The sequence below is a fragment of the Hyla sarda genome, chromosome 3 (assembly GCF_029499605.1).
Source record: "Hyla sarda isolate aHylSar1 chromosome 3, aHylSar1.hap1, whole genome shotgun sequence".
NCBI lineage: Eukaryota > Metazoa > Chordata > Amphibia > Anura > Hylidae > Hyla > Hyla sarda.
The window spans coordinates 204,844,068-204,856,979 of NC_079191.1; the positions used below are offsets into that span (position 1 = coordinate 204,844,068).

At 45.7% G+C, this 12,912-nt stretch overlaps 1 protein-coding gene across 1 annotated transcript in view; it reads left to right on the forward strand.

Moving 5' to 3' along the window:
• Positions 1-12,912, forward strand: part of SENP6 (SUMO specific peptidase 6) — a 154,818-nt gene that overhangs the window by 72,260 nt on the left and 69,646 nt on the right. Inside the window, 1 exon segment of the mRNA XM_056565910.1 lies at positions 936-1,162. Within this exon segment, the coding sequence (XP_056421885.1) occupies positions 936-1,162 (227 nt within the window).

The window sequence follows — 12,912 nt, forward strand, 5'->3', positions numbered from 1 at the left end:
GGGCATAGCCTGCCCCACTTACGGCTGACTTCCATCTGTGGGTGCTCCCAAGAAAAGATTTTTGTTTTCCCGCTGGCTTCACTTGGGACACAGATCCCACACAGTTCAATCAAGGTTTCCTATTTACATTTGGTGTTTGCTTCTCTTGTTCCTCCTACTGCTTGTGTACAAACTGATTAGCTCAGTGTCTGCAGGAGGGGTGCAGGATGAGCTAACACTTTTTTGCTTGGTGTTGCCTCCTAGTGGCAGCGGCTTATATCCACAGTCTTCTGTGTCCCCCAATGACCTGAGGGAGAAAAGGATTTTTACTGGTAACACTCAAATCCTATTTTTATTTATTTATTTAAAAAAAAATGTGTCCACACTGAGCACCATTAAAAGCTATTCTTCTCTGACTAAACCCTTTAAAGGATTTTATGGGCTAAATTTATTGATAACAACACTACAGTACCCTCATATACAGACAACAGAGCGTGAAGAAGATAGCTTCATATATTGTGTAGTGGTCTGCTGGTTTACTAAAGCTCAGTTCCCGTTGACCTCTCCATATTGAACTTTTTGGGAGTAAACTGAGTGAGCTGAGCAGTGGTTTTTACATATTTAATATTTGAAACTGTTGAACGCATGTGTCATCTTCACATACAAGCATGTGACCCACTATAGTGTAGAACTGTTGGTACTGCTTCCAGCACAGGGATAGGGAAGTGGCATGTCTGTTATTGCACTGCTGCTAATTTTTATGAATTTCTTTTTATGTTCAGCCAGGATGGGGGGTTGCAGAAAACCTTTTTTATTTATTTTTTTTTTGGTCCCACTCTTGTATGAGAACTTACCACTTCTGTAACCTTAATGTCGTCGTCGTCGTCGTAGTAGTAGTAGGTTTTTGTTTTTGTGCGTTTTCTTTAAACTTAACTTTGTTTGCTTTCCTTCAACAGTTATTTTGTCTAGTGACGATGAAGACAATGTTAGCACCGGAAGCACAAGCAGGATAGAGAGCATCTCTCCTCGGCCTGCAGATTCCGCTTGTTCCTCTCCTGTTCCATCATCTGGGAAAGTAGAAGCAGCTCTGAGAGAAAATAATTTAGTTGATAAAAAATATAGTAGCCCACCTGAGCCTGACCTGCATGTCACCATCCCGAGAAAAGCAAGAATGAAGGATCAGGTAGTGTGGTACTGCCATTTATAATCATTCTTGCATCTTCCAAAATTAATAGTTATTCAGTTGTGTGTGTCCAGAATAGATTTAATATAAGTAGCTGCTGAAAGATGCTTTCATAGTGGGAGATTTATCAAAACCTGTGCAGAGGAAAAGTTGCCCATTACAACCAGTCAGATTGCTTCTTTTATTTTGCCGAGACCTTTTTAAAAATGGGAAAAAAAAAACAATCTGGTTGCTATGGGCAACTTTTCCGCTGCACAAGTTCTGATAAATTACCGCCATATTTTTTTTGCCATGACTTGATTTCATGTTGTTCACCCCTGAGGAAATCACATTGTGACAGAACATGTGGGGCCCTTTTCCTCCTAGCACCTAGGATATACTTAAACCCTTTCTGCAAATGGATGTTTTCATTAACGTCCATCTGCGGCTCCCGAGGTATGACTCATGCTCAGCAGGTGACCGCACATCAAATCCGGTGGGTCCCAGTTGCTATAGGCAACCAGGACCCACGGCTAATGCCGGACATCGCCGATCGGGCTGATGTCCAACATTAACCCTTTAGACCTCTTTGATCGCCGCGTCTAAAAATGAGGAAAACATTGCCGGTTAGCTCAGTGGACTACCGCAGTGAAATCGCGGCATTCCGAACAGCTTTCAGGAAGCCAGGAGGATCCCTACCTGCCTCCTCACTGTTAAATCGCCGAATGAATGCTCCATGCCTGATATCCAGGCAGGAGCAGTCGAGTGGCGATAACACTGATCAATGCCATGCTATTGCATCATGGCAGTGATCAGTGTAGGAAATCAGTTTGTACAATGTTATAGTCCCCTATGGGGGCTATAACATTGCACAAATAAAAAAGTGAAGATAAAATGTTAATAAAAGTGATTTATCCCCTTCCCTAATAAAAGTTTGAATCACCCCCCTTTTCCCATAAAAAAAAAAAAAAAAAAACTGTGTAAATAAACATATGTGGTATGTCCAAACTATAAAAAATATATAGTTAATTAAACCGCACGGTCAATGGCATACACGTAAAACAATTCCAAAATAGCGTATTTTTGGTAACTTTTTATACCATAAAAAATGAATAAAAAGTCAGATCAAAACATTAGCCCTCATACCACCCTGTATACGGAAAAATAAAAAAAAGTTATAGGGGTCAGAAGAGGACCTTTTTCAATGTATTAATTTTGGTGCATGTAGTTATAATTTTTTTTCCGTAGTACAATAAAATCAAACCTATATCTCTGTCCCTGATTTTTTATTTTCTTTATATGCACTTCGCATAAGTCTACTTATTTTGTAAGATATGGGTATCGGGGTATATAGCACAGGGATGTGGAATTCCTATGACCTGACAGCCGGGACATGCAGTTCCGGGCGCCGGGCAGATTAATTTTCCCGGCCCTTAGCCCGGCTTGGGGCAAGCAGGGCCGGACCTGACAAGCACGGCGATGCTCACATGGGTGTATGGAGTGGGCTCCGGACTCGTGCCCGCTCCATAATCTGCAGCCCCCAGCGTGCTATTAACCCTTTAGATGGATGCTGTCAAAGCTGACAGTGGCGTCTAAAGGGACATGGATCCACTATAGAGGTAGCCGGAGGGTTTACCCCTGCTTCCCTGGTGTCTGTGGCTCTGTCATTGATAAAGCCTTGCTGGACTAAGCTCTATCTATCTGGATCGCAGAGCACACAGATCAATGGAGTTCAATAGAACTCTATCTGTATGAGGAATCTAATGATTTCTCCTAAAAGTCTAATAAAGTGTAAAAAAAAAAAAAAAAAAAAAAAGTTTTAATAGAAGTTTAAAAGACTTCCATTCCCCTTCCATGTTAAAAGTTCAAATCACTCCCATTTCCTATATAAAAACATGTAAACATAATAATAATAATAAAAAAAAACATGTTTAGTAACGCTGCGTGCGGAATTGTGCGAACTATTAAAATATAACATATGTATCCCATGCGGTAAATGACGTAAATGTAAAAAAAAAGTACAAAACCACAGAATTGCAATTTTTATAATATCCCCCCCCCCCCCAAAAAAAAAAAAAGGTAAAAATGCGATTAAAAAGTCAGATCAATATCAATACATGGTACCGATACAAAAACCAGATTATGGCACAGAAAATTAACCCTCATCCAGCATGGTATGTGAAAATTTTTATTTTTTTTTTAAAGCTTCAGGAGTCAAAAAAAATGGCAATTAAAAAAATGTAAAAAGTTCAGAATAAATTTTTTTTTGTTTCAGAGAATGTTATTGAAAAATTAAAAGGTATCATTATAGTAGGTAGTTATGGCTGTTATAGGGTGAGGAGGAAAAAAACGAGAGTGTAAAAGCGAAAATTGTCCCGGACAAGTGGATCGTCATGAGGGACAAGTAGATTTTTCTCCATTTTAGTCCCGTGGACAAGTAGTTTTTTTTATAAAACACATTACACATTAATGTAGCTATATGTATATATTTATTTACTTAATTTTTTTATAATTCATAAATCAGCTTTTTCTCGGTCGCTCTTCATTGGGTACATGCTCTAGCCACAAGAAGGCGTGGACACTAGGCACAAAAAAAGTAGACTCCTCCCTGGTACCCACCTGCCATGAGGAAACCAGTTTTAGCTTAGTGTCAGTAGGAGGCAAACACAGGTCTGGAGTTCTCCATCGCTAGTTCTTTTCCGTTTATTTTTTTTTTGATAGGGCTGTTTAATTAGGATTTTTCCTTCCCTTTTAGTTCTTGTTTTTAGGTGGGGGTTCAGGAGCATGATGCTACCTGTTCCCACTTATGCGCTGAAGGGGCACAGTACATAGAGTATGTGCTGTTAACCCCTTCCCGCCAACGGCAAGCGCCAGGGGTTGTACCTTGGGTCCGGTTCCCCCTATGGTCCCTGCTCGTCTTGCTGATGCAGCCTGGCATTATGCAGGTGACACCTAGCTGGCTGAAGACATCTGCAGGTGAGTATTCGCGGGTAAGGTGAGTATCTCCCCCCCCCCCCCCCCCTCTCTCGCCCCCCCCCATCTCTGGTAACAGTGAGGCAGCCCCGGGCTTTGGCCAGCGGCCCACACTATATCTGAGGACCGGAGGGGCTCTTAAGAGTTAACCCTGGTATGCGGTTTATTACTTGCAGAGGTAGCCCTTCCCCCGGCTGCAGGATTTATTTTCTCACATCGCTGAGAGCCGCCAGCTCTATTCTTCTGCGGTTCACTTCTGCACCGGGTGGGCTGTGCGGACCTGGCGTGCGAGGCGCCGTTAATGTGCTGCTAGGGCATTCTGCACAGCCGCCCTTCTTCCTTTGTCTGCTCAGCCGCCGGCTCCTTGATTCTGAGGGGCACAGTATTTTAACCCGGGTTTCCTCAGGTCACGTGGCGGGCGCCATTATCACCACGAGCGGGCGATCTGTCCCCTCCTTCTCCGCAGCAGCTTCTTCTTCTCCTCTCCACTCTGTCAGCTGAATGCACTCATCATAGTTTGCTGACAGGCGGAGGAGGGTTTTCAGCGGGTCAGTTTATTACTTTCGATGCCGTTATGTGTCGGCCATATAATACCTTAGTCTCTGCCCCCTTCTCCCCACAATGCGCGGAACTGAGACCAACACAGGGGAGTTCTGTTAGGAGTCCTCCCCTTCTACCAGGCTTCTTCGGCCTAGCTTTCGCGAGCTGAGGGCCTAAGGGGGCGTCCAATCAGGCACCTTTGCAGCCTGATCTGGTAGAGGGCCGGGCTTAGAACATCAGGCGTTGTAGTCCTTCTCTGGACGTTCGTCTGCTGACTGCCTTTTTCTTCCCTCTAAGTCAAAGTCTGTGGTCTGCTGCCTGCTGGACACAGGATTCTGGGTCCATGTTGTCTGACTAGCCTTCCCTCCATCCCCAACTGGCGACCCTAGATCTGGCGCTTCGGCTGATCCATCTGGCCCCACCTGCAGCAAGGCTGCCTGCCCAGCTCTTTCCAGCTTCCCTCCAAGAACGCTCCTGCGGACCGTTCTATTGCCCTAGAATGTTGTGGTTTTGTTTTTTAATTATTAATTTTACAATTTTATAATAAGAAATGACAAAACAATAAGCCTATCAAAATGCTGCAAAAATAGGAGGCAGAAGCGGGTAACACAGTACCCAAGGTGCCTCAGGCAGTAACCAATACGCAAGAATACACAAAAAACATAGAAAGAAAAGTAAAAGAAATAGAGAAAGAAAGAAGAAACACAAGAACAATTAGGGCAAAAAAACCAAAGAAGAGGATACTCGGCCTCGTTAAATTTCCTCTGCCATGCTAAATAGCCGGATTCCCGCTTCATCCCACACCATCTGAAAGGCATAAGGTATTGCTAAGGGAGGCTTGGCAGTACTATTCAGTATGTCTAAACGGTAAAACAAAAGCCTCAATCTGGGACCTATCATAGAGAGCAATCCTATAGTCCGCCACTTGGCAAAAAATTTCCTAAAATTTCTCTCCCTATGCCTCTCGACCTTGGATCCATTCTCTGAGAAGGATACATTTCGCCACCAACAGAATAACATGAAGGAAGCGAGGAACACCATGCAGCCCAGCTGTTGCAGCTACCTCAGGGTCGACACACTGGAAAGAGAAGAGCTTGATGGGTCATGGGGATCTGCACTTTCCAGTACCTGGCAATATAAGTCACTATTCCACCTAAAAATGTCTGAGTTCTTGTGCAGCCCCACATCCCGTGGAAGAAGTCTGTACCAGGGCTAGAGCACTTCGGGCAGGATGTAATTCTATCAGGAAACGCAGAGGAGGCCGAGAGATTTAATCCCAGATAACCAAAGTGCATCATTTTGAAAAAGGTTTCCCTCCAGCATTCACTGCTAACATTAGCTTGAACCTTGGCCCAACCCTCCAAGATCTTGTCTCGTGCTTCTCCATTCTGTAAAATAGATTCCTATTTGGCAAACACCTCCTGCCTGGATACCTTAAGGAAATAAACGTTAAAAGAGTTGTAAAGGTACGACAATGTCACTTTCCGGGGTTGAGGACCTACTACATCCTCAAAGGGAGAGGGAGACACCTCAGGGGAAGGGTCGCAGAGGCGTGATCTGCAGAAGGAGAGAAGTTGAGATACCTGAAGGAAATGAGAGGGGCGGCAAGGAGAAGTTTGTTAGAAATTCCTATGGGTGGAACCAGCGTTTCTCCTCTGCATTTATAAGCTGTTTCGCTACTTGAAGCTCTTTTATGTGCCTACTCTCAAATAGACTACTTTTACGTCCCTGGGGGAAATCAGGATGTCCCCAGAGGTCAAGGCGTCATGACAGCAAGAAGGGAAGGCCAACAGCTTTATGAACTGCTTTCCAGATCAAAACAGTATCTCTAATAATGGAAAAGAAAGAATGGGCCGCACTCACCATTAAAGTGCAAAAAGTGTTCGGTTCTATATTGGCAGAGGTACAGCAAATCATCCAGCAGGACGTCTTATAAGAGCTTCAGCTTGAACATGGTTGACAGCTGAAGCTCTTGTAAGACGTCCTGCTGGATGATTTGATGTACCTCTGCCAATAAAGAACCGAACACTTTTTGCACTTTAATGGTGAGTGCGGCCCATTCTTTCTTTTCCATTGTAAGTGTACTGCTTGCTTTCTACTTGTGGGCTCTCGCACCCCAGACGGTGCAGTATAAGGTGGCTGGTGTTTCCCTGAGTGGAAGTTCTTCTGAGGTTTTTCTGAACTGTCTGGTTGCATGTGAGCCGCTGAACGGGGGTTAGAGAGCCGACTGCTGTGTCTCTCCACTAACAAGTATCTCTAACATTAAGAGCGCTTTATGTGGATCGGGAGACAAGGAATGCGGGTGTGCAGACAAGCTGAGAGCTTCCATGGGAAGACCAGATCAGCTTAAGTGTCATATTAGAGTGAAAACTAGATTCATGGAGCCAGTCCATAACGTGTCTGAAGATGCAGGCCAAGTTATAACAGCGAATGTTGGGGAATGCAACTCCACCTTCTTCCTTAACATTAATTTCTGAAGTGCAATCCTGGGGCGTCTCCTGGCCCATATAAAACGAGTAAATGCAGAATTAAGCGCCTGTACATCCTTATGCTTTAGAAGAAGGGATAAGGTCTGTAAATGATACAATAGCCTCAGAAAGCTTATCATCTTGATAAGGTGGCACCTCCCTAGAAAGGAGAGAGGAAGATGGGACCAGCGTATCAATTCATCATGGATCTGTCTAAATAGTGGCGAGTGATTGAGGGTATACAAGGAGGACTGTCTTGCCTATGTTAATCCCTAAGCATGTAATGTGTGGTTTAATAATCGTAGCAGGGATGCCTATAGTTGACCAATAGGACGGCCGGGCCAAACCCAAGGGAAGTGCCTCACTTTTAAGTTGGTTTATTTTTTACTCAGAGAATAAGCCAAAATGGGACAGTGTGGACATCAACGAACCATAGTGGACTTTCGGGTCTGCTAGGAAAATCAGGATGTCATCAGTAAAAAGGGTCAGTTTGACCGCCGTTTGCTGAATCGAGACCCCGCGGAACAACAAGAGTCTTAAGAACCTTGCAAGAGGTTCTAGGTCTAGATTAAATAGAAGGGGAGAGAGGGGGCATCCCTATCTTGTTCCCTTTTAAAAAGAGGGAATGGTTGGGAAAGGAATCCGGAGATATGGACCTGTGCTTGAGGGGAGGAGTACAGACCCCTTAAAAAGGTGCGAAAATGGCCCACTATCCCCACCTTGTCCAGCACCATCCCCAGCCCATCAAACATTGTCAAAAGCCTTCTTGGCATCAAGGGCCAGTAAGATGGGCGATTCACCTGGCTGGGGGGTGGTTCTGCACCCTGTCCAGAATGGACAGTATCTTGCGTATATTCACAACGGCTGACGAATGACGTACAAAGCCAACCTGTGAGGGAGGGAACGAACGCACTGAGGCGGTCCGCCTGAATTTTAGATGCCAGTTTTAAGGTCTTGATTGATGAGAGAAATAGGATGGTAAGATGAGGGTAGGAGAGGATCTTTGTTTGGTTTCAGTAAGCTTAATAGTGGCTACATTGGCGTGCAGGAGCAGGTTACCACACTGTAGTAGGTGATTGAAATAGGTCATCAAGAGTCGTGATCTGATCAGCCAGTACTTTAAAAAAGCCCCCCGAGAACCCATCTGGGCCCAGAGCCTTCTCATTATGGAGACGTTTTATGGCCTGCTTGACTTCAGCCTCCGAGAAATCTGCGTTCAAGGCAGCACACTGTTCTGCAGATAAGGAGGGCAACCGGACCGACTCCAGAAATGATCTACCCAATGCCATGTTTGCTGAGGAAGAGGAATAGAGGGACGTATAGAAGTCACAGAATAAGGAGTTAATTGTTTTGGGGTCTGAAAGCAGCATCCCTGTTTTATCCCTCAAGGCAGGGAAACGTTGGGGAGGTCGCAGTCCTTTGGCTGGGCGTGCAAGGTAGCGACCGGACTTGTTCCCCCAAACGAAACAATTCCACCTTAAATCGTGAAAAAGAAGCCATACATTTGTGTTCAGACCAGAGGTCAAAAGTTGCCTTGGCTTCCTTCCACGCCTGCAAAGCTGGAGCAGATGGACAGAAGACATAATGAGTATAGGCCGATAGCAGCAACCTGCTTGCTGCTTGAAAGTGGTGGAGGGACTTCTTTTTCACAGTGGACATGAATACGATGAAACGTCCCCGCAGGGCAGATTTAGCTGATTCCAGTAAAGGGAAGCATCAGTGATGTGTTCGCTATTGTGCCAGGAGAATTCTCCCCACCAACTTCACAGGGAATCAACAAAGATGTCGTCTTTCGACATATACTCTGGGAAGCGCCACTGAAAATCAGTCCCTTTTTCGTGTAAAAGTCTGTCAGTTAAAGAGAGATAGGGGAGTGATCTGAGAAAACCATATCATGGATCACTGATCCATCTACACGGGCTAACAATTCTGGGGAGGTAAGAAGGATATATATATGCAGGACCAAGAGGAGTGACTTAATGTAATGGGTATAATCCCTACTGTCTGGGTGCATTAACCTTCAGGGATCCCGGAGGCCCGATTATTCTAGAAATGTTTAGAATAGATTTTGTCACTCTGTCGCACAACAGACCGATCAACCCCTCTGCCCTTCCGATCTTCCAGTGGAAATGCTACCGCCCTACCCCTCCCCACTGTCCGCCCCAAGTCTTGTGTCACTCCTTCCTAGGGCTCCCGGGACCCAATCCTGTTTCCCGGCCACCAGCTCTCGATCTGGGTTGCCGCTGAGAAGGTCTCCTGGGGTCCACTCAAGCTCTGCTACTGTCAGAGTATAGCTCGGACCAAGGGTCAGTTGCGGAGGAGTTTTCTTGCACAGCAGACATAGTGGATGTCCTGTTTGGCAATCAAGGACACCTTTTTTTTGGGACATTCAGTCCTCATGCTGAATCAGACAAGTTCCTGTACACGGCCAGGAAACATCCGGAATGAAGTTCTCTGAAGAGCACAGGACTACAGACCCTATACCCATTTCCTCTGGACCGGGTCTGCAAGGGATATCTCCTCCCTGGGGGGTTCTCCAGTGTCCCGTCTGTCTAGTCCGCCACTCTACCTCTGACATATATGGCTACCCTAACAGATCCTACAGAAGGCATGTTGGGAACCCTCTGAAATTGGCCAAGGGAGTCTCTCGGATACCTTCCTGAGGACATGGCCATCTTGCTCTGCAAGTGAGGCAGTTTTTGTTTGTACCACATCCTTGGCGGTTGTCAAGTGATTTGCTTCGGCTGTTGGCAATTTGGTCGCAATTAAAGGGGTATTCCAGGAAAAAAACTTAATATATATATATATATATATATATATATATATATATATAATCAACTGGCTCCAGAAAGTAAAACAACTTTGTAAATGACTTCTATTAAAAAACCTTAAATTATCAGCTGCTGAAGTTGAGTTGTTGTTTTCTGTCTGGCAACAGTGCTCTCTGCTGACATCTCTGCTTGTCTCGGAAACTGCATGGAGTAAGAGAGGTTTGCTATGTGGATTTGCTTCTACTCTGGACAGTTCCCGAGACAGGTGTCATCAGCAATTTGACAGAAAAGAACAACTCCACTTCAGCAGCTCATTAGTACTGAAAGGATTAATATTTTTTAATAGAAGTAATTTACAAATCTGTTTAACTTTCTGGAGCCAGGTGATATATAAAAAAAGTTTTTTTTCATGGATAACCCCTTTAAAACTACATAAGTTGGTGTAGTCGACAGGATTACCACAATACATGTGTATGGATAACCCCTTTAAGGGCACAATGCTGACCTATCTGTGCTGTTGATGACAATGGGTATGTGGGGGTCCCATTAACCACACTAGTTGGTATCTATCCTGCAGTCAATATAAATAATAAAGTGTGAAAGTTTACTCAAAGGATAGTGCATAAAACATAGCTTTTATTACGGTAGTTTAGAATATCCACCAAACACAACATGAGTGCCTTCACCAAATAAAATCTAATGGTTGATTAGCAGCCAAACTATCCTTCTAGGGGGAACTGCCAAACAAACAAATTACCTGAATCATTGATATCGGGATTTACAATAGGATATAGCAGATAATTATAATATATCCAAAAAGACAAGGTTGCTGCCAATTAGATATTGCCTAACAACCTCCACCGGTTCCCCATCCAGGGCTACTGCATACAAGTCTTGAGTTTTCCGTCCCTCACTACTAGTGTGTGACGTACGGAAGAGTGTCCCTTCGGGTACTAGGGACTTAGACTGCTTGGCCTCGTACACTGCCAGGTCTCCTGTGGCATATCTGAAGCACCTGAGGCAGAGTCTGGGTCCAAAGGAGCTAACCTGCGGGTTTAATCTTTTTATCTCAAGCAGCCAGACTGTCAGTGCTGCTATTATGCATTCCCGTGCCATGGCAGGGGTTTAGGTACCCCACTGGTGGAATTGAGTCTGCGAGGTCTCCTCTAATAATTCACCAATCTCCTGCCTGCCATGCCCACCTCGGAGGACCGGTAACCCTCCTTCAGTGTGAGGTTTGGAAGGATTTACACTGTGCGTTCAGACTGTGTGTGTTCAGTGATCCCTGGTTTCTTTATTCGCCAGGTCACATACCTGCTGATCAAACGGCTGACATCCAGTATCCCGCCTTCTGCGTCAGGTTCCCGTTCATTGACTGTGTGTGTTTCTTGAACCTCATGGGTAAGCCAGACTGTGTCTGCATGGTTCCCCACGCTTCATGCATCCTACAGCTCCTACGTCTACCCCAGAAGTTTTTGTGCCTTGAGGAACTGGCACTCCTAGAAGGTAGGATGTGGTTGCTGTCTACAGATCCTTGTAGACTCAGCAACTATCCCGTTTTTGACACGGTCATGCCGTGGGCTGAAAAGTAGCGGCTCCTGGCCTATTCTTTTGCTGCTGGACGTTTGCTATGCTTGTGTGTGTGTTTTTTTTTTTGTTTGTTTTTTTGTTTTGTTTTTTGCAGCAGGCCTGATAGGGCACCATGATGTGTTCATTCACCCCCCCCCCCCCCCCCCCCAATGTCTCCGGGTATCCTTCCAGAGTTCCTACCTTTCTATGCTGGGTGGCTCAGTCGTCTGAGCCTTTGCCTTTGGACAAGGGCCAGCATGGCTCTGTTGTCACAGCGTCTGCCTTTTTCTTCCAAGGGCCAGGGTTTCGTCCCAGGGTTTCGTTTTAAGGACTTACCTCCTCAACTGTATGTTGCATCTTATGGGCATTCATAGTCCTTTTGTTTTACCTAGCACGAGTGTCCTGCATTTCTCCTGGGATATGCACTGCTTCTCCGTGCCTTTGGTATGTGTTTTGCATGGGTTGCTATTGTCACCCACTGGAGCTCTGCACAACCACTGCCTGCGTTCTCCATGACTGCCTCTTGTTCCCTCTCCACTTGTAACCTGATTGCAGTGCATTGCCTCTGCCAAAGTGGTGCCTTCTCTCTCCCGGTTCTTGTGGGGTATCAAACTGGATTCCTGGTTTGCTTGAGCAATCAGGAGGATGTCCCACCGGTTATGCCTGTGTGCTCTCTGCTTACTATTGCAGCCTGGCACTTTACTCTCTTTGTGGGTTGCCTGCTGTTCAAGCAGCCTTGACTCTCTCCTCTGCGGGAGGAATTTATACAGTCTTCTATGGCTCAGCTGTGGCGGTCGGGCTCAGCTGTGGTATGGTTCCTGCCATCGTTCTTCCTTGGTGGGGACCTCCTGGCTGGTGGGTCCATCTTTCCTTCTGACCCAGTCGGTTGTGCCGCACTTGTGCAACAGTCTGCAGGAGTAGCCTTTATGTGCCCTGAACTTGGGAGTTCCAGCTAGGCTCCCTTTTCCCTCTCCCTCCTGTCCTTACTGGCTTTTGCCTCGAAGTTTTCGGATCCATTCGGACCACTTGGGTCCGAGGTTTGGGGGTTGTTGTGAGGGTGGGGGTCTCGGGCATGCATGGCATTTCTGCCCAACTCCTCTCTGCTTCCACTGGGGACGGTGTCGCAGTTCTGTGCTACTTCTGGTCTTGTCTTAGAAGTACAATGCCCGGAGCATATTGCTGTGGCTGGGGTTGCTCCTCCACTTTGGGTGTGGGACCTTTTAGGAGTTCATAGAGCTTCCAATTCTCATGTCACCTGCTCTGGTGCTCAAGGATGCTCCTTCTCAGGGCTTTCCGGTCCTTGTTTGTCCAAATTTAAGCTTGTGTGGACGTATTTCCCTTGTCCTGCTTTTTACTGCGATTCACACTGGGTGTCATCTTCTTTGAGTTCCTTTCCTCCTGATTTTCTCGTGGTGTGATCCTGGGATGGTGGTTCTGGAACCGGAAGCCT